We start from the raw sequence: 23,420 nt of genomic DNA on the forward strand, positions 1-23,420 counted from the left end.
CTATTAATGGATTTTGACACGTTTTTTTTTGTTTTTTTTTTTAACTGCATGCTTTGAGTTAAACTGATTTAGCTTGGACAGTTTGTCAGTGTATCAGAGAGAGAGACTGAGTGAAAATTCAGCCATGGACATATGAGTTCAATCATATCTGCTTCAAATTATTCAAATAAATTAATGATAAGATATAATTTTGAAATTCCAAATCTCTTAAAAAGAAGAAAGCAAGAGATCTGTACGATCTCACAGCGATTGTGCACAGTGATGAGGGTGAGGGCGAGCAAAGGTCAGAAGACATTCGGCTGCTGAAGAGCATAGAAACCTTTTTAATTAAAGCCATGTGATGCTGATGCTGCAGTCCAGAGATGCTGGACCATCTGTCAGAGTCGCTGTCGGCTGCTTTAACCATCAGAGAACAAACATGGCCAAAACACACACACACACACATACAGTACAAAAGCTGTGAGATGATCTGGCTATGATATGTTTAGAATAAATCTGAAATAATCTACATCTGAGTGTTGTGGTGAGAAAAAAAAAAAAAGATGCAATGAGGGAAACTGCAGCTGCTTGTATTGGGATGACCTAAATTGCAGATTCCACCTGCTGTATATGTGCCACATATTATTATCATTTGTTCCTTTGATCTGGTTGCTGTAAACGCATTATTAAGGTTATTGTTTTACAGAACTGAGTGATTCAGTTTTAAAGACTGAAGTAACACACACACACACACACATCTTAAGACTTCCTTTTTTCTGTTGGTTTAATGAGGTTTTCTGTCATACCCTAACCCCTCTGCCAACTCTCACAGAAACCTGCACATCATTAGATGTAAACACAAGTGTGATTTAGCTGATTTATGAGCCTTTGAATTAGTGGGGACACATAATATTTCCTCACAAATCATTGTCATTAAATTCCACTATATTAGTGAGGACATTTGGTCCTCTATAGCCACACACACACACGCACACACACACACACACACACACACACACACACAACAACAACAACAACAACAACAAAATATGTGATTTTTATTCAAATTTTACAAATGAGGTGGTTTTGGGAGATTTTGTCAGGTTTAACACTTCTGGGTACAAATTTGTCTCCCAAAATATGGTGAAGTAGGTAATACACACACACACACACACACACACACAGACACGCATGCATTCCAGGACCTGAAAATATCTTAATTTGAGAGCATGTTTTCTACGTGATTTTTTCATACATACTCTGGTAGGTTTGCTGAGGGTCATGGGCTCCATCTGTTGTGTTTTTTTGTTTTTTTTAGAAAGATGCAGACAAACTAAAAATTTGTATCACTCGTATTAGCCCACACTTTGCATATAGCTCCTGTAATGGTTATACAATTAGTATCAACTTAAAGCTCTTACATTAGCCTGAGATTTGAAGAGGTCACAGTCCCCTGCATCAGGTTTCTAATTAAACTGTTCGTTGACATTCAGCAGCTGATTGCTTCTTAGGGGGTATTCAGAAGGTCATCTGAAATGTTTTTTTCTGAAAACACACACTGTTTCTCTGAAACCCCCAGCCAGGGGCGTAGATTACGCGGGGGACGCGGGGGACGTTTCCCCCCCACTTTTAATATCACGTAAATTCGTCCCCCGCACTTTTTCGGGCAAGTGTGTTCGCATAGAGGTTTTCAAGAGCCGGTGTGAATAAATACAGATTTAAATTCAAAGAGACAGGATAGTCTGTGCATAGTCAAGGCGAGATGAACATCACGGAGCGCTAAATATTCCGTGCAGTGTATGTTTCATTCATACTCGAAGCCGGAGGGCGATTTTTATTTTTTTTAATGAATGAATGAATAAATGAACCCATAATGAATCAACCCATACAGATTCTCTCCAAATACTGACAAAATATTAACCAGAGGAACCATAATAATAAAAAAAACCCCCAGCTATTTAGCTAAAGCACATGTAAAAAAGAAAAAAAAAAAGAAGAAAAAAAGTTTAATACAAGAAATAGGACAATGCTTGCTATAAATATTCAAGAACTGTTTTTTCTAAATGCAATTAAGGAATAGATTTAATCATATTTATCTTTATCGTTATACATATCAGTAAACAGAAATAATTGCCTGCATATTTTAATAAAGCATTTAAAGTGTTTGAAATTCTACGTAGGGACTTTTTTATTTATTTATTTATTTATTTGTTTCGAAGCAAATGAATGTGACTGCATCCCTCTGTTGCCATTTGAATAATGACCAGTGCCAGTAAGTGATCGGTGAATGATCAGTAAATTAGTGTTCAATCTGTGTTAATGAATACCATCTTTAGGAAACTGAATGGCTAAATAAAAAGAAAATGACATTAAAATAATTTCATATTCACATTATTTTGTGTAGCCAACAAAACAATATTATCATATAGTTATGTGTTTTTTTTTTTGTTGTTGTTGACTTTTGAGCTAGTCGGTTCTTCTTTCTCCAGCAGAAACTTTGTTCTGGCTGCATCTCATCATACTGTCGTGTAGTGAATCTCAGGCACAATAGCTGCCATGCTGTGTTAAATCCCTGTGTCTCTGCGCTGCTCCTGGGCGTCCCTGAGTGGGTGTCAGTCTGGCAGGCGTCCACACGTCCCGCTCTGCCTCCGCTCTCGGGTTTAATACGGCAGAGAGGATTATGAAGCAGCAAAGCAATTTAATTTAAGTCGCCCTTATCTTTGGGAAGCGCTGAATTCACACATCAGCAGAACAGGACAGGTGAAAACGTCATCCTGAGAGATGATGGACACACAAGAGAAGGAGAAACTTATTTAGAAACGCTGCTTAATTCTGCTTTGGGGAGAGATCTGGACTTATATAATGGATAGTTACGGTCCTTGATTCTGATTGGCTGAGCCACGTTCAAAGCTGTTGTAAATTACGCTACAAACATGCACCTTTGTTTACGTTTGTGTGTTGCTCAGCAACCACTTTGTTGCAACCACAACTGATTCTGAGGAACTACATTGATTGGTGGAAGAATAATGTTTTTTATTAATATCATTACACTTTATTTGCGGTTTTATTTTGTGAAACCTTACTATATGGAATGACCGTGAAGCCGTGGTTTACAGTGAATTTATAACAGCTAAGGGGGCGTCGTGCCTAACAATGCCCCTTAGCTGTTATAAATTCACTGTAAACCACGGCTAATTGGGGCTTATTGCTTTAACAGACTGTCTGCTTAATATCTAACACTTTATTTTGATGTTCCTGAACAGACATTCTACTGACTATAAGTAACTTTCCAAGTGCATGTTTACTTACAGTATTCCTTAACCCTAACCATAAATTTACAGTCTACTACTACTCTGGGTTAGTTGACATGTAGTTGAAAAGTAACATGTATGTATTTATTTATTAAATTCAATGGGTTAACTGCAGTTTTTTTTATTGGTAAAAAAATGTATGAATTAAAATTATTTCACTGTAAATTCTACAGTATTTTTTCTTCAGTGTAGGACATCTTAGGACAAAAAATAAATAAAAAACTGTAGAAATTTGGTGTGCTCTTCTTGAAGGTCATAAGATAAATGTGTATTTTCAATCCTGTCCTTTTTTTGCTATATATTTTTAATTTTTTTGTATAGGAAGCAGTTTTGTGGTTAGCATGGGCAGTTATCTGGATGTCTCCAACTGGTTAAATCCAGCTAAACTGACTCTGTACTACCAGACCAACACCTCCACCCAGTGGGTGAGAGACTACTGCGGCCAGAGAATGACTGACCCCTGCGAACAGCTCTGTGACCAGGACACTGGTGAGTGAACAAGCACACACACACACAGACACACACACACACACACACATTTGTACGGCTGTCTTTGTAGGGACTTGCAGTAGACTTGTATCGTTGTTATACTGACCAAACAATATTTTTCTACCCACTAAACTAAACCTACCCCTCACAGAAAACTTTTTTGCATTTTTAAATTTTCAGATAAACATAATGTAACACCAATAACAATCTCAAAACATTGAGGTTTTTACTATTCTTTATATGACCAAATGTCTCCACAATGGAGGATAAACCTGTACACACTCAAAAAAAAAAAAAATACAGTATTGAGGCCTGATTGCGACACTTACGAGGAAACACATTTATTTGCTCCTGACCTTCTGTGGTAATCTGTGACTCAAGGTCTCAGTCAGATTGTGTCGGTTTGCAGGGCGTCAGTGTGATAAGCGTGCCGATGCCTGGGGATCAGGGGAATAACACAAGCCCGCTGTGATGTCTCAGACCCGGGGCTTATGAGCATCATGCTTGACATTTACAGTTATTGTCTAGAATCTGTCTTTGTAGCTCTTTTGCAATACGGTCAGGACCCAGAAACACAAGGTACTCTTTAGTCTGATGGGGGGGGGGTTAGTGGAAGTCAGTGGCTAGTGTCAACTGTTAGATTTAATCATAATTGCAAGTTTTTAAGTTTTGAAATACACAAGTACACTTTCGATACATTTAAACACACTTCTTTTCCACAAGGGATATCACAGTGACAGAGATATTTTTAACAAAATTGCAGTTGAAAACAGCATGTATTAAGTGTGTATGCATACCGCTCTCCCATTGTGTGTTATTTCCTGTAAACATGTTTCCCATTTGTTTACATACGCTGAAAATCAATTGCTCAGTTACTGAAATTAATTTTCTGTGGTAATAAGCAGCATGGAACAGATGATGTCTGTGTTGTTTAACCCGGAATACTTCTTTCAGTGTGTGGCCTTATAAATGTCTTTGAATGTAGTTCCACTTCATCATATAGGTCTGCATTTATTTTTAAACACAGTGAATCATAGAGCTGCTCCATGAAAGCTCCAAACTGGAAGCCAGTGTTGTGTGACCTGGCATTTAGATGCATTATCTACCTCTTGTTATTTTCTTTTAACTGGCCTTAAATAAGAGGAAAATGTTTCTGCATGAGCATGAACCTGTATTGGATTACATTCCTTCTGCTTTTAGCACATAATGTCGCATGAGATCACTAATGCATAGTCGATGGTGATGCATGAAGCCACCTCAATAAACACTGAAGATTAGATTCATAAATGTGAAGGTGAATCCGGAAACCAAGAGGAACGGCAATCTGAAAAAGTGCCGCATATATGCTAAGTGACGGTGTGTGTGGAGGGTAATGTGTTAGGTGAGGAAAAGAGCATTTGAAAGACAGAAAGGAAAAGATGCATAATGCTATTACCTAGGTGAAATTGGAATACTGTTATCAAAAGATGCAGATAGTCACAAACAAAGGACAAAAGTTTATTTTTATTTATTGGGTCACACCTGGGCCAATTCTCTCTATTAACTAACTATTAACTATGTTTTTTTTTTTTTTTGCCTCAATAAACTCAATAAACTAATTTGCTGCTTATTAATAGTTAGCAAGAAAGTTGTTAAGTTTATATGGGGTAGGGTTTTGTGTTTATAAGTGCTAATAAACAGCATGTTAATAAAATGCATGCTAATAAAGTTAAGAGTGAGACTTTTTTTTATTTTTTCTTAATTTATATTGTGAGATTTATTTATTTATGTTTTGCTTTGTCATTATGGTGTACAGAGAATACATCGATGTAAAAAATAAATAAATAAAATAATTTAAAGCAGTTTATATAAGGGCAGCAACATAACTAAATGTGGAAAAAAATAACTTTAGCAAGACACTATTTTATTTTATTTATTACATTTTATGATGTTTTATAACATTTTATGATATGTTATGACATTTTATTTCATAACTTATTTCATAATTTTTTCCTGTTACTCTTCCATACCTTTTTCTGCTTTTATTTATTTATTTATTTTCTTAATGATCACTTGTACAGTTCATGTACATTTTTACATTTATTAAACATATGCTTAATAAAAACACAGAACTCAGAAAATGTGTCATTAATATCCATAAAATAATAAATTATCCAAAATGATTTAAATGAAAGGTTAGACAAATGAGTGAACTCAACAAAGTGAACTTGAACGGAGTGAACTTGATTAAATTCATCAAACCTGTGAAATTATAGTAATTAATATGTCCTCCATAATTTTAACTATACTTCTCTGACCCTTCTTATCACTGATTGTACCAGGGGTGTAGGTTTGATTTTAACATTGGTGGGTACATAAAAGCAGACAAAACTGCCAACCCCCCACCCAGCTTCTTCTGTTTGAGGCTCTTGCATTATATCATATACTGGTGTGTAAATTCATGAATCAATTAACTATGTTTTCATCCAAAGTTGCTTATTTAACTTATGTGCAGAATTAGAATATGGCATAAAACATCTGAACACTGTTCCCATCCCATATGTTCAGGAGAATAAAACACATTGTCACTTCTTGGGCAACTGGTGCAAAGTATCAATAATAAAAATTAAAGTTGCTGTAACCAGGAAAGCATGTGGCTCTTAATTTGATTATACCAAATAATTTTGGTGATAGACTTCTGTTGAGAACTTTTCAATCTGTTGAGGCAAAGTCACATGACTTTTTTGATGAATTTTGAAAATTGTGTTTCCATCGTAATTTAGTTTACTGGATTAAAAAAAATAATAATAATAATAATAATAATAATCTGTGTGCATCTTGATGTTTCCATCAAACATATTATTTCATGCAATATCCCAAAAAATGCACATAAAAGTAGGTAGATGGAATCATAATATAGATAAAGCCTAACTCCCTCATGCCTTCAGCACTCATAATTCCCTATATACTAGCTTTATTACCACAGAACTTCACTGTGGGAACAAAGCTCTCCGTCTCACTGTATTCCTCACCTATCAAAGCCATAGCATTGTACATGCTGTTAGATTAAACATGTTTGATTATGGATTCCCAGAAGTCTATATTTTGTAAATTTGGGATTTGGAGAAGGATAAATTAGTTTATTGTGCTTTGTCTACAGTAGGAAGTTCAGTTGGGGACAACAAATTTGCATGCCACTTCTCTATGCTTTTGCTGACTATAAAACACTTATTTGGCATTTTCCTGAATTTTTCCTAGCAAAAAATCACTTATCATGAAATGAAAGCTTAACATGAAGGCCTGATTATTTCAAGTCCATTGTTTTTTAATTTCTTGCTGTATTTTCACCCTTAAAACCATGATTTGGCTTTCCTCTTGTACAACTGTCCTCTTTTGTGCAAATAAATAAATATCTTGATGATTCTCTGCCAAGTGGTTCTATTGTAGTCTGAGAATGATTTAATGGGCTGTGTAATACTTTTAATTTTCAAAAAAATGACTCCTCTTTTACCGTTTTGGTGAAACATGCTCACCTGTTGCTTAAAAAATTGCCTTTATTTTGCACTAGAAAAACAAAAGTAGTTTTATTTTGTAATTTTCAGGAGGGTGTACTCATTTTTGCAACACAACATTTTATCACTTTGATAAGAAAATTGTATTTTCTTGAATAAATTCTCTGCCAAGTGGTTCTATTGTAGTCTGAGAATGATTTAATGGGCTGTGTAATACTTTTAATTTTCAAAAAAATGACTCCTCTTTTACCGTTTTGGTGAAACATGCTCACCTGTTGCTTAAAAAATTGCCTTTATTTTGCACTAGAAAAACAAAAGTAGTTTTATTTTGTAATTTTCAGGAGGGTGTACTCATTTTTGCAACACAACATTTTATCACTTTGATAAGGTGGTTTTATTTTCCTGAATGATTTCCTGAACATGCTTCTTTGGTAACTGATCAAGCAGACTTGCTAGAACATTATATCTCTAAAGAACCCCAATATGTATTCCAAGATTAATTGCTGAATTTGTCAAATGTTACAAGATATGTACTGATTTATGGTGAGTACTGTAAATAGTGCTCGAGAGTGATACTTATCAATGTTGAAAGCAGTTTTCACTGCTTAGTATTTCTGTGGAAATCATGATACTTTTTTTAAGTATTCTTTGATGAACAGAAAGCTCAAAGAACAACATTTATTTTAAGTATAAATCTTCTGTAACAATACAAGTGCAATATTTTTTCAGTCTTTTAATGCATCTTTGATTCATTATTCAGTATTTCTATCTATCTATCTATCTATCTATCTATCTACACTGAACAAAATTATAAAAACAAAAGTGTTGCGTTTGTAATTTTGTTCAGTCTGTCTATCTATCTATCTATCTATCTATCTATCTACAAACCTTTAAATGGTAGTGCATCACAGTTTCAGCTAAAAATAGTATTAATAATAATCAGCAATGTTTATTCAGCAGCCAATCAGCATATTAGAATGATTTCTGAAGGATCATGTGACACTGAAGACTGGAGTAATGATGCTCAAAAAATCTGTTTTGATCAGAGCAATAAATTACATTTTACAGTATATTCAAATTCTTCCAAACCTTTGACCTGTTAGATCATTTGTTACCAGTCTTTGTTAAAGTTGGTTAAATCTCTTGCGCAGTGTTTTAGCAGTACGTGTTCTGCAGGCTGCAGTGCTTCTCAGATGAATGGCAAAGTGCTCATCCTCAGAGAGGTGACGGTGTGACCAGGTCTGCCGTAGAATTTCGAACCGATCCCAGCAGGAAGAGCTGAGCAGTGGTGTGACTGCGGGAGGACTCGAAGAGGTTAAATTTAAGTCAGGCTATCAGCGTTCTGGGTGAGCTGCAGAGCTTTGATTGCATACGCTGGGAGGATGGCCAGTAGACAGTTTCAATAGTCCAGATGAGAGCAAGATTTTGTTCCATGATGCCTAAAGTATCATTGGTTTGATTTCCAGGGAAAATGCATCATGATAAACTGTAAACTATATAGTTATGTTGACTTTGTCCAGTGTCTGCATTATTTCTCCCCTGGGGTTATGATCAATAAAAATGGCTTCATGCTCTTTTAAACTAGAGTGGCAGGTCTGTTTAAACCTTGGGTACTTTATGGGTGATACTCATTTCCTATTTGTGCATCCTCGTTTCCTTTCCTTGCGTCTTAGCTCCAGCCCCTTAGGATGAGAGTAAAGGATAAACCAGTGTATCCTCGCTCATGACTCCTTAGGAAGCACCCTATGTCTATTGTTGTGGTTTCTGGAACTTTTTTGTTGTGTTTCTTCCGTTTCTTCTTCAGCTGGGGCCAGCACTGCCACCTTGTGGACCCAATTATTAACTGCAAATATCAGTCATATAGATAAAGCTACTGATACTGTATATTCACAAATTTTTTTTTACAAATAGAGCTGTATATTATAGTGTATATTATGCATATGCATATAGTCTTGCATATGCATGGATTGTCATCCAGTCACTCTTTGGCCTACTCTTGTTTATGTGAGCTGTTCAGTCTATCACTGGACATTTGGATTTTCAGATGATGCACATTAAATCTTATTAAATAATGCTGTTATGAAGTTGGTCAAAATATTTCCTTGTTTCAGTAAAATATTATATTTCTAGATGTAAGTCTATATTTCTATTTATTTTGAGGTTTAAATTTAAGACTTTTGGTCCTCGCTGTATGAAATTCATAGTTAATTATTTATCCATGCACCATTAAAAATGACCAGGATTTAATGACAAGTTCTTGCTTTTTCACTCTGAAATCAATGCAGGCAAAGGTTGATTTTCTTTCACAACACAACAAATGACAATAGAATTGTCATATGTAATATATACAATTTTTATAAATATTTATTTATTTAACATTTCATTTAAATCACTGAACACATGGCAATCTGTGTTTTACTTATTAGATCAAGCAGAGTATTTATAAGACTTAAATTACATTTTCTCAACAAGGAGGCGGAAGAGGCTCCTTATAAAGGCTGCTAGAGTCAGTGGTTCGGAGAGCAATCAAAAGTGTATTCAGCATTTGTGGAGTGATGGTGTGGAATCAGTAATTTGCCTGTTTCCAGATGATTTTTTCCCCATATTTAAGCGTTGAGGATGACATTGGAGCTCTAGAGATATTGTTATGTTAATGAGAGAGAGATCTAATCTCTTCGGTTCCGTAAAGAGAGCAATTTTGAGCTTAGCATCAGCTGAATGCTCAGTCAAGAGCTGATGCGTTACTCTCTTCATCTTGTACTAGTTGAGTCCTAGAATCTCTATTCATCTGCTCACTCAGCCGTTTACACTAGACTCCACACTTGCAGAAATCATGTCTAATCAGAACAGGAGCAGAATAAAGAGACAGGAGAGGTGAGTTGACAGATGGAACCGTCACTGGTTCATTGCTTCAACTTCTGTTGTAGTTTCTCAATGTACCATGTACAGATAGCTGAGTATTTTATTGCAATATGTTCATTTATTGTACAATGGGATTCTTTTTTGCATTTCACTCTAACTTTGTGTGCATGAAGACAGCAGATACACCGCACTATAAGAACAGACAGTAGTAGAAGAAGAAGAAGAAGAAGAAGAAGAACAAGAAGAAAAAGCAGGCCTAAGTGATAAATGCACTAAAAAATCATGCTGTACAAAATTAAATAGCAATTTCTTACAGTTACATACTGTGTTGTACTGTGTTCAGATTACTGTTCATGTGAAATAAACGCAGACTAGATCTTTTTGTTCTTTTGTCAGAAGACGTCAGAAAAAAATAGCATAAATATAATGCATAATGATTGTCACTATTAGCCATACTGAAATAAATCTTCTCTCAAAGCATAACTATAAAAAAGTAAATATTTTCATATCTCTGAATTTACAGTACATATTGCAGTATTATGCTAAATAAGGTATAAGTAATGTCTATAGTCTTTTAATAGCCATTAAGAGAGCAGGGGTTGTGATATTATTGTAGTAGTTAAATGCAACAGTTTCTGTGTGCTGTTCAGAAATACTAATATACTAGCTAAAAGCATAATAACTGCAGACTAATCAGCTCTAAGTTCTCAGCCAAAGGGAACAATAATCACAGTAATGGTGACTTCCAAACAAAACAAAACACTGTTAATTTACAACTGTTTGTCCCACAAAGCAGTGTGATTATATATATATATATTGGTTAAACAATTAGCTACAAATTACATACATTGAGGTCCAGAATCCCACAGCATGCTGAAAATGTGGGATGCAATGTCTCATTTAAACATCAAAGTAAACAGAAATCTAAAAAGTAAAAAAAATTGTGATAAAATTATACTAATATTCTGCACTATCTCTAAGTTATTAATTCAAGTCAACTGATCATATGGCTCCTTCATACAGAAGGAGGACAGATCAATTGAGATTTCTTTACCAAGAAATTAGAACTTGGTGACCATTTCCACTATTATTCCACTATAATTCCAATGTGAACAAAATTCCAACAAAATGTCAGCCAGTAATAGCAATATAAATGTCCAATAGTGTCTATACAGACATTGTTAAAAACAGCCATTGTATACAAGTAGTGTTTAGTTTGTGGTTCATAAATAAAAATGTACTTATTTTGTGAGATAAATAAACTCAAAATATATTTACAGCCCACACTGGAGAACACTAAACACTCAATCTGATCTGTGCTGTTGCTTCTATCTGTGAATGTTTCCTTCTTAAAGCATGGGTGCTGATGAGGTACTATTTTTATTTATTGTTAATATTTGTTGTTTTGTGGTATACCTGTATACCCTTTTAATTTGCAAGAGTAGTTTCACATACCTAGATTCCAGTCATGCATTAATAGTTGAAGCAACTTGCAGAGCATTTTGTGTAATAACCATGTTGCCGATATAACCACAATCTTTAAATATCATCACAATGGAAACCTCCTATTAACATTGTGAGAGAGCATTGAATTGATTTGAGGCAATGAATGTACTCGGATTCTCTGAGTGTATTTAACTTATTTACAGCATGCACTGTTGTGTGCAGCATATAATGCTTATTAAAGAGAAAAGGAAATGTGTGGTATTCATGTTATAACATCAGTATTTCAATGGCATCTTTTATCTTTCCATGCATACGGTGTGAGCACTAAGCCGTGGAATCTGGAGAGTCCTTAAGGAGACTCACAACATGCATCAAAAGCATTAAACCTGTGGTTTTCGAACATTTCAGGCCAAGCACCACTAGTAAGACACTTATGCCACAGTTGCAAATATATAAATGTCTGCATTATATTATAAAATACCAAATGAAAGTCTTTCTATTCAATAAGAAATCCCGAAGAAGAAGACAAAAAAATGTATCACATTTTCCACAAAAAAACATCAATCAGCACAACTGTTTTCAACATTGATAATAAATGTTTCTTGAGCAGCAAATTAGCATATTAGAATGATTTCTGAAGGATCATGTGACACTAAAGACTGGAGTAATGATGCTGAAAATTCACCACTACATCACAAAAATAAATCACACTTTAAAATGTCACAATATAAAACAGCTATTTTAAACTGACTTCTTTATAATAATAATAATAATAATAATAATAATAATAATAATCACTAATAGAGAGCATTTGTTTGGAAATATGATTCGCCAGTATTTTTCTATTTGTAAACGTAGTCTCTCATGGGTTTGTGGTTGAAGATTGCAGTACACTTTCACAATACATAACATCATCTATCATATAAAATGTAAAAAAAAAAAAAAGGTTATTGGCTGTTAATTAATCATAGTAAAATATCCATGATATCTCCTCGTGATCTGTAGCTGATACAAATATCTGATATTTTGTATTTATTTGACCCTTGGTGCACATAGTCTTGTTTAAATTGTTTTGTCTCATATGAGACACAGTAAACACATCTTTGATGTCTCTCACATACAAGCTATCTTTGTTTATTGCTGCAGATCGGTACGAGACAATTCCAGGTTGTCAAGCATACGTGGGCCAGAGTGAGAAAAAGCAGTGAGCGCTGATGAGCTGTCATAAACAGGAAGCCGGATCTAAATTCATTTCCTGCTGCTGTGATCCTGCAGAAAGCTAGCCAATGGAAGTCAAATGTTTGAGATGTAGATAAGACGTGGACTGTTGGACAGTCAAATTGATTCCACAATATAGTAAATAATGGAGAAAAAAAACACACACACAGCATGAAATGGTGCAGTAGAGAGTAACATTGCAGGACAAATAAACAAGAACAGCTGATACATGTGAATGATGTGAAGAATAGAAACTGGAACTTATTGTTTCTTTAGTTAAGATATTTATAATGTCACAAACGATTTCTGTTTCAAATAAATGTTGTCCTTTTGAACTTTCTATTCATTACAGAATGCTGAAAATTATCACAGTCTCCATAAAAAATATTAAACAACGTAACATTTTCCCGAACGAGCCCCCAATTGTTAGGATCATCAAAATCGGGGGTTCAACCGGGATCTGAACCAAGGACTTTTCGCACCCTCACAAGTTTGAAGCTGCTAATGAATGCTAATTTTGAAATTGCCATATTACAGACACATTTTCAATTGCTAGGAGTGGACAAACACACTCCTAATTGACAAACAAACACATGGGCATACAAAAACGAGGCCCCCAGTTGTCGTAAACCCCCACAGTCTGGGGGTGATAATTTCAGTGCTTATTAAACATCACAGCATACATATTTGATTGCTATGTGGATGAGTAATTCATCACTGAATTAAAAAAAACAAACAAGAAGAGGTGTCTTTAAACGCTCTAAGCGCCGCTGTGCTCGCGTACCTTGCAGGTCCTGCTGTGACCGCAGCCAGGCTGAGTATTATCAGACGCTTCTCTCAGTGTCGAGCGAGAAGGAGAATTGGCTGATAGAAGCCTCTTGTCTTTCCACACACACTGAGTCAGCCGGCCGGGCCCGACGCCAGCACAATCTCGGCCCACAACCAGCTTTTGATTAAACCACAAGGTTATCAGCTCCGATTCTCTGCCCTGCTCTCCTCTCACACGGGCTGTTTTAGAAATATATGTTTTGCTCATGACTTAATAAAAGCTAGCCAAGCCTCCCTTGTATTCATCTGTTGTATTCATATTCCTCGTTTGCACTCTCTCTGTTTCTCTCCTACACAACTAATAGAGGACAAAATGGCTCTGTCATTTCATAGTGTTTAGAGTTTATCAGCCCTATTTTCTCTCTCTCACTACTCTTGTCCATATGTCTCTGTGGGAGTGTAACATGATAAATCTTCTCAAGGTCCATAGGCGGAATTGCTTCCCTCGGAATTGTGTAGTACGGGGAAATATTCATCTGAACAACAATGAGCGCGTTTACATGCACGTTCTTAAGCCGATTATGCTTAATAAGCCGAAAACGCACTTGGTCATGTAAACGCGGTAACCCGTTTTCTTTTATTGGAGTAAGGTCATAAACGGCGTAAGCATAAACCGGTTGCAACAGGTAGTTTTTTGCCTCTTAATCCGGTTTCGCACGGCATGTAAACGCAATAACCCGCTTGCTGTCGGCTTATTGAAGTGTGCATGTGTGATACGTGACAGGAACGTATCGTCAGTGCAGATTTAAGCGCATCTAGACCGAGCAAACGTCTTGCAGTAAAGAAAGAAGGAAATATATCACAAAAGCAGACTTTTTCATGACTCAGAAAATTATAAAAATGTGTTCTCATCTCGTGCAGCAGAAGTAGAAGTGGTTCAGTCACAATGTTGCGTTTATAACTGCATGAGAGGATAATATATGAGCTGTAAGTTTCCCGACATGTTGCAAGTTGACATGTTGCAAGCTTAATTTAACATCACAACTGACAAATGAATGGAATACTCGGAGTCAGATACGCAAATGATTATATGTTGACGTCACTACAGGGAAATAACCTGATATATTAATGAAGTCATGTAAACGCAGCTTACTTGCGTTGTCAGGTTACTGATGTGCATGTAAACGGGGAAAACTGGTTATTTTAATAAGCTGATATGTGTGAGTTATCAGCTTCATGATGTGCATGTAAACGTGCTCAATATCTCTTTCTCCATGCCCACGCGTTGAACCTTGAAATCAGAAAATTGCCCATGTGGCCTTTTATGAGAAACTTTCTAATGAAAGCATCTATTAATCACCAGAGTTCACATATTAAAATGAAAAAGACCATTGATGATCAGAATCATCCTGGTTGAATATTTTTCATCATCATTTAAAGAGGTCATGAAATGGAGAATCAAAATATTCTTGGTATTTACACAAATTTCTCTGCAATAAAAAAAACGGAACATTTCAGAACTAAAAACTAACTCCCCGGTTTAAAATATGAATTATTCATTTCTACCCTTCTGAAAGATTTGAAATCATGATTCTCCTTAAAACGCTCCTTAGGCTTCATTGTTGTATGCAATCATGGAGACATGTTCTGAACAACTCATCCGGTTTCGCACGGCATGTAAACGCAATAACCCGCTTGCTGTCGGCTTATTGAAGTGTGCATGTGTGATACGTGACAGGAACGTATCGTCAGTGCAGATTTAAGCGCATCTAGACCGAGCAAACGTCTTGCAGTAAAGAAAGAAGGAAATATATCACAAAAGCAGACTTTTTCATGACTCAGAAAATTATAAAAATGTGTTCTCATCTCGTGCAGCAGAAGTAGAAGTGGTTCAGCCACAATGTTGCGTTTATAACTGCATGAGAGGATAATATGTGAGCTGTAAGTTTCCCAACATGTTGCAAGTTGACATGTTGCAAGCTTAATTTAACATCACAACTGACAAATGAATGGAATACTCGGAGTCAGATACGCAAATGATTATATGTTGACGTCACTACAGGGAAATAACCTGATATATTAATGAAGTCATGTAAACGCAGCTTACTTGCGTTGTCAGGTTACTGATGTGCATGTAAACGGGGAAAACTGGTTATTTTAATAAGCTGATATGTGTGAGTTATCAGCTTCATGATGTGCATGTAAACGTGCTCAATATCTCTTTCTCCATGCCCACGCGTTGAACCTTGAAATCAGAAAATTGCCCATGTGGCCTTTTATGAGAAACTTTCTAATGAAAGCATCTATTAATCACCAGAGTTCACATATTAAAATGAAAAAGACCATTGATGATCAGAATCATCCTGGTTGAATATTTTTCATCATCATTTAAAGAGGTCATGAAATGGAGAATCAAAATATTCTTGGTATTTACACAAATTTCTCTGCAATAAAAAAAACGGAACATTTCAGAACTAAAAACTAACTCCCCGGTTTAAAATATGAATTATTAATTTCTACCCTTCTGAAAGATTTGAAATCATGATTCTCCTTAAAACGCTCCTTAGGCTTCATTGTTGTATGCAATCATGGAGACATGTTCTGAACAACTCATGTCTGTCCATCAATCACAAGAGTGATACTGCTGTTAGCTAATGAAAGACTTTTTTGGTGCAAAAAACTTTAGAAATTAATCTTGAGAAAAGATAATATAAAAATCTGTAACTGCATTTCATGAGCATCATGACCTGTGATGGGTGTAATATGTCAATTAATATGTCATATGTAAATTATATTTAATTTGAGTTATTTCAGTACTTCAACATACAAAATGGAAATGAAATAATATATATATATATATATATTTAATGTATTTATATATATGTACATGTATATGTATATGTGTGTGGCTGTACATACACATGTTGTTGTATGCATTTGTCATTTTTATTTAATTTCTTTTATTTTCTTAAATGTGTGTATATATATATAGTATTTATAGAGTTTTAGCTTGTAGTTTTAATTACTTTTTCTTATTTGTAAGTCGCTTTGGATAAAAGCGTCTGCTAAATGACTAAAAGTAAAAGTAAATATGTAAGAGCTCTTGTACAGACATGGTTTAATGCTTTTTATGCATTAGTGATTCAAGCCAGCGATTAAACTTCATGCTTGACATCAACTTCACACTGTTCCCGGTGGTAGCCTGAAAACCATCTTTTCTCTATATTGTGATTATTTTATATATATATATAAATAATAATCAAATATCATTCTCTTTAAAATTACTGGAGCAGCTTGAGTCTACCATGATTTGATTTCTGCATTTTCACCAAAACTCCTGCTATAATCTAACACACAGTTCACACTGTTCAACGAGTGTCTTATTTACTTTCTATTTGCACTGTGTTAGTTATATAAAAGTATTTGTGAGATTGCAGAAATGACATTGCAATAAGTAGATGACTGTGATCTTCGTGTGTCAGTAGACATGACTGTGTTTGGCTACAGTGCAGCACTACAATGGGAGTAGTTCTAAATATAATACTATAATCAACACTTTCCACCATGAGTTAATCTTGGCGGCTGTTGTAGTAAACATGTAGTAAAAGTTTTCAAGGGTGTTCCACATGTAATGCTTATTTCACATGCAAAGATGTTATAGCCAATCATAGCAGTGGACGTTTCCATTGAAGTCTCACAGCAGACATACCCCTTCCAATGTGTTCAATTCAGAGGTTCAATTCAGGTTCAAAAATTACCATTTACATCTAAACTATGACTGTTTTAGATGGAAAACCCTGCAAAGATAATAAGGAAACATTATAATATAATGCATTTCATAACCCCTATAAAAATACATTTCGTGACCCCTATAAAAACAGGCTGAGAGAAAGAGAAGGCATCGTGCCAGTGTTGTTTGAGCATGTAAATAATCCCACATGTCAGCAGAACCCACACAATCAAAAAACACTGATGTGAATGTTAAATATAAGGACGGTAGGAGGTCTTTGTAATGGAACAGAATACTTGAAATAAATTAATCATATGATCAAATCTCAGGTGCATATAAGATCATATAAGTATTAATCACAATGTGATAGTGTTTCTCTCTATAATCCTCTATAATGGCATTTGTAGGGAAAGGAAGACACATTTTTCAGTTAGAAAGTGAACTTCAATTAGCTAGACCAGCATGTTTCATGTTTCCTCATATTGAAAATTTAGAATTATATCTGTAAATATTAAATAAGGAATATGTAGTTATATTGTAGAAATTGTAGAGTTTTTTTCTCACATAAAAGCTTGTTAAATAATATATAATAGCTCCCAGAATAAATGTAAAAACTACTACTACTACTACTAATAATAATAATAATAATAATAATAAACACGAAAGCATAACATTCATGATATTTTGAAGAATATTTGACTTTTGTTGTATAGATATTGTCACGGGTGCACTGCTGAGCGGACTGAGGAGCAAGGAACGGAGAGAGACGAGGAGTACATCAATCCAACTGGGTTTAATTGACACAACGGAACATGGAACACTCACGCTATACATAATGACATGAACAATACCGGACGCTGGAGCACACACAGGGAACCCTATTTATACACACAGGAGGAGGGGATGACGAGACACACCTGGGAGCAATGAAACATCAAGGGAAACACCTGGGACAAATTAAACATGGGAAAGGAAGGCACATGAGGAGCAAAACAACCACAAAACACGGAACAGAGTCTGACAGATATAGGCCTACCGTTCAAAAGTTTGGGGCTGGTCATTTTGTACTATTTTTGAAAGAAGTACCTTCGGCTCACCAAGGCTGCTTTTATTTGATCAAAAATACAGCAAAAACAGTAATATTGTGAAATATTATTACAATTTAAAATAACTCTTTTCTATGTGAATATATTGTAAAATGTCATTTATTGCTGTGATCAAAGCTAATTTTTTTACACTAGACATTGCGGAAAACGCCTAATGTATTTATTGTAAGGAGCCCTTTACTGTTGAACATGAGTCCTTTAAAGAGAGTCTCTTAAAACACTTTGCAACTTAGTTTGTTCAAAGATAATTCAATGACTTCTCCAAGTAGCATACACAAACTCACTTCAGATATAACCTTACAGGACTTCGAAGGACGACCATTTATAGGCAATCTACCTGCACAATAGCTCAAATCATCATTGAGAGCCGTTTGATTGAAACCTCTAAATCAGAATAATTGGCACATCATCTGGAGGACCAGCACTTACTGCTGCAGAAGCATTTTAGTGCATTTGAACCTTCATTTTTAAAGATGGAAAGGCTCATTTTCTGCCGTGTCTAACAGAAGGGCTGCTCCTGTACTGATTCGATGGTACAGGTATCTGTCATATGCTGATGTGCTCACAGCAAATGAATTATTAAGCACTTGGCTATTAAACTAATTGCTTCTGTTACGTCTGAGAGTGCAGTTTCACTCTGTAACTGCCAGACATTTGTATTTCTTTCCTTTTTATTTATTTTTCATTTATTTTTTGTTAAGTGCCACTATTAGGCAACTCATATATGTCTTTGCTTCTGTCTCTTTTTATTATATGTGTAAGAATAACTATTTTGCATTTTCAGAGCATTGAAGTGTAAGTTAAGATGTTCAAATGTAACCCGATAGAGAATTTTATATTGGTATATATATATATATACCCAAATCCAGGTGTGATAAACTTGTTGCATCTTTCCCAAAAAGACTCGTGGCTGTATTAGATCAAAAGGGTGCTTCTACTCTAAATACTGAGCATGTGATATTTCAGTTTTTTTTTTTTAATAAATCTGCAAAAATGTCAACAATTCTGTGTTTTTCTGTCAATATGGGGTGCTGTGTGTACATTAATGAGGAAAAAAAATTAACTTAAATGATTTTAGCAAATGGCTGCAATATAACAAAGAGTGACAAATTTAAGGGGGTCTGAATACTTTCCGTACCCACTGTATATATGTATATGGACATGTAGCTATGGACAGTAGTCATTATTCAGAAATGTTTTTCCAAATTCCACAATTAATTTAGGTATTCCATACTGTTGTGTAATAAATTGCAATACATTACTTCTATTACTTCGTTATTTACTGTATGTTAGTTGTGGTCGGCAACTGTTGCCCTCTCCATCTTCTATTTCACTTTCTCTGTTTGTTCCAGTGCAATAGATGTGCTTAAATGTGCTTGTTTTCATAAGAATAAGTCATGAAATGGGAGCCTTTAAATGGGATGAATATCATTATCATGATGGGAGTACAGATGTGTGCATATTATTTCTAATATTCACCGCTCCAGCTCATGAAATATGAATGTCTGCCTCTGCGGTTTGTAAAATGACTTTTCTTATTGTTTTGTTTCCCCTCCAGCCAGAGCTGGTTTTGAAATTGCCCTTCATATTCAAGTGAAGTACTACTGTAACTTATCTGATTTATCTTGCTTTTCAGATTTGGCCTTTATTTTAATTTGAAGAGTATGTTAGTTAGAGTATGTTTTAATTTCCCTATGTCACTTTTATATTTTGGTTTGGTTTGTTTTATGAATCATGAGCTTGTAAACTCTAGGAAACTTCAGAAAGTATCCTGATTTCCATATGCATGAATAAAGCAGAATGGGAAACAATGACAATTTTACTGCATGATTTGTTACATTGGCCACTTTAGTAACAGAAATAAACCAGACCTCAAACAAATGTTAAAGTTTTTTTTCTGGTTATATTAAAGTAACACTAAGGCATGCTGATTATTTTCTTGTTGTTGAAGTTAATTTGCAAACTTATTTTTAAGTTATGTGTTTATAGACCTCATGTTCATGTCTAAAAGAGATGAATGCATAGAAATTTACATAATATATTACACAATTGTGTAGAAATTACACAATATATATTAAGAAGAAATGAACTGACAATTCTTTCATCATTTTTAGTCTCATATGGAAGCTTGTTTCCACTATGAAAAAAAAAAATGTATGCATAAAATAAATAAATTATTAAAAGTTAATTGCAACGTTTTCACTTTTTCCCCCCCTGAAATTATGTGTACATCTCACAACTGTGAATTTATACCATGTGATTTTGAGTTTAAATCTCACAATTCAGACTTTTTTCCTCATAATTCTATAAACTGGTGCAAAATAACATAAAAAGATGTTGACTCAAAATTGCAAGATATAAACTCGAAATCCTGAGAAAAAAAGTTATTGATTGCAAGATATGTAGGTTGCAATTGCCTTTTAATTGCTTTATTTTGTGGCAAAAACAAGCTTCCATACTCTCATGTCATTTTAACACGACAGTATGTTTTCCCATTTAATGATATTTAAAATTTATTTATATTTAAATAAGTATTTATGCAAGCATTTGTTTTTAAATAATACAATGTTGTTTATGTCTCTGTGACTTTCACACCATACGTGACACAATTAAACATTATTTTCCCTATGTAATAATATATTTACAGTATGAATAGTCCCAAAAATAGACTTTTGATGTTGATTTGAAATATGACATGGACATATTTCTGTGAGATTCACCCAACAATCCCTCTGTCTCTGAGGAGGCATATTATTCTCGTATCCTTGACTCCTAGCATCACCTACTGAGAGCTGAGTAGCTCTGTGATACCTTTCAAGATAAGTAAATATGTTTATGTATCCATCTGATAGTGAAGGTGTCGGAGACAGAACCAGCTCTCACATGTCACTCTTCCCACTTCACTTGACTGCATATAGGACAAACTGTACTTTGAAAACCTTTTGTCTGGAGCAAATCCATGTGTGTGCGATAGCACAGGGTGCCACATGGACATGCAGTTGATTTGCCAGAGGGATAAATGAACATAATCTGTCACTGTGTTGTGCTCTCTGCAGGGGAATGCAGCTGTCTGGAAGGTTATGCCCCTGACCCCGAGCATAAACATCTCTGCGTCCGCACTGATTGGGGCCGCAATGAAGGGTGAGTGCTGCAAACCACTCTGTCAACGCCTCACAAATAGGCCAAAGAGAGAGAGACCGCAACACAGAGAGAGAGATACGATTCATCACCTCACCTCATGCCAAGTGTAGTAACTACTCTTCCTGACTCTTGTGACGCATGTTAATGAACTCACTCAAGCAAACAGCTGGTCCAAAAAAAAAAAATCAAAGCAGCACAGAAGTCGACTCCAGTCTGAGACAGAAAAAAAAAAAAAAAACCTGGGACAGTGTTACACTTAACATAACAACAGCAGTCACACCTCCAGGTATTTTAAACAAGTTAGGTCTAAAGTAATCTAAAAGTAATCAAAGAGTAGTCTGATAATATTACCTAAAATATGTAATGTAATGGTTGTGTTACTAACTGCAATTTCTGTCATGTAATTTGGAATCAGTAACAGATTACAATTTGTCAGTAATCTACCCAGCACTGGCAACTGAATAGCAACACCATAGCATCATAGTGGTCAGTACTGCACCTAACGACCACCCAGTTCTCTTTAGCAACCACCTAGCAACACCCTAGAAACACCACAACATCCTAGCATCATAATAGACTTGTTTTGCCACTTCGGATAAGCACCTCTGACATTTTCTTCAGAAAATGTGAAACTCTAGTTCAGAGGTGCACAAGTCTGATCCTTGAGGGCCACCTTCCTGCAGAGTTTAGCTCCAGCACACCAGAAGTTTCTCATTATCCTGAAGACCCTGAGTAGCTGGTTCAGGTGTATTTAATTACGGTTGTAACTAAACTCTGCAGGACACTGGCCCTCCAAGAATAGGATTGGACACACTTGATTTAGTTAATTGCTGTTACTATTATCATTTGTCAGCTAAAACCCTTAGCATTTATACTCACAAAGCCTTTTTGTGTGTTTTTTCCCACAGTCCGTGGCCTTACTCAAACTTGGAAAGAGGTTACGACCTTGTCACAGGCGAGCAGGCTCCAGAGAAGATTTTCAGGTAAGAACCAGATCTCCCCACCTGTTTGTCCTCTAAAATAAGGTCCCATGCTAAACACAACAGTCCCTGGGGTGTCCCAGTCCAGGCAGGGCCTCCCCGCCTGCTGTCAGCCACCCTCATACTGAACACAGGACATCACAGATTGCCTGTGGGGCAGCGCTGTGGGTTTCCTGGTAGGAGTTGCCCTAGGCATGTTCCACCTGAAAGAGGAGGGAGATCTATCGGAGCCCTGGGCCTCTTTCCATTTTAAAGCAGCGTCTAGGGCCACTGTGAGTGTTTAGTGTGTCCATATATTTATTTTTCATGTTCTCAAGAAAATGGTGGAGATAGAAAGGGAGCAAGGACAGGTCACAAACCGCAGCATGTCACTTTGGATTTCTCGATGTTTCTGTCCTGCGGGCGTGACAGTCTAAAATGCTTCTGCCCTTAAAATATCTGCTGTAACTCATCACATGTATTGCAGCAAGCCTGACTGCAGTCTGAATGTTGCATGTTGATTTTTCTAACCAAACTCATTGGAAATATGGGCCCCACTTTATATTAAGTGGCCTTAACTACTATGTACTTACATCAAAAATTAAGTACAATATACTTATTGTGTTCATATTGTATTACAAAACCCTTTTGCTGCTATTGAGGTGGGATACGGGTAAGGTTAGGGACAGGTTTGGTGGTCTGGGTAGGTTTAAGGGTGGGTTAAGGTGTAAGGGATGGGGTCAACAGTGTAATTATAAATGTAATTACAGAAATTAATTACAAATGTAATTACATGCAGGTATTTTTAAAATATAAGTACAATGTAAAAACATGTATGTACACAATAAGTGCATTGTAGCAAATTATTAATTTAAATGTAAGTACATAGTTGTTAAGGCCACTTAATATAAAGTGGGACC

The 23,420-nt window shown here is 35.5% G+C and overlaps 1 protein-coding gene across 1 annotated transcript in view; it reads left to right on the forward strand.

The window, feature by feature from the left end:
* Positions 1 to 23,420, forward strand: part of astn2 (astrotactin 2) — a 539,680-nt gene that overhangs the window by 282,121 nt on the left and 234,139 nt on the right. The window contains exons 7-9 of the mRNA XM_016552240.1: positions 3,612 to 3,779; positions 21,457 to 21,541; positions 22,450 to 22,524. Of these exons, the coding sequence (XP_016407726.1) occupies positions 3,612 to 3,779; positions 21,457 to 21,541; positions 22,450 to 22,524 (328 nt within the window). The remainder of the gene's footprint in view (positions 1 to 3,611; positions 3,780 to 21,456; positions 21,542 to 22,449; positions 22,525 to 23,420) is intronic.

This window comes from Sinocyclocheilus rhinocerous, unplaced genomic scaffold, assembly GCF_001515625.1.
Source record: "Sinocyclocheilus rhinocerous isolate Xijiao unplaced genomic scaffold, SAMN03320098_v1.1 scaffold285, whole genome shotgun sequence".
NCBI classification, from domain to species: domain Eukaryota; kingdom Metazoa; phylum Chordata; class Actinopteri; order Cypriniformes; family Cyprinidae; genus Sinocyclocheilus; species Sinocyclocheilus rhinocerous.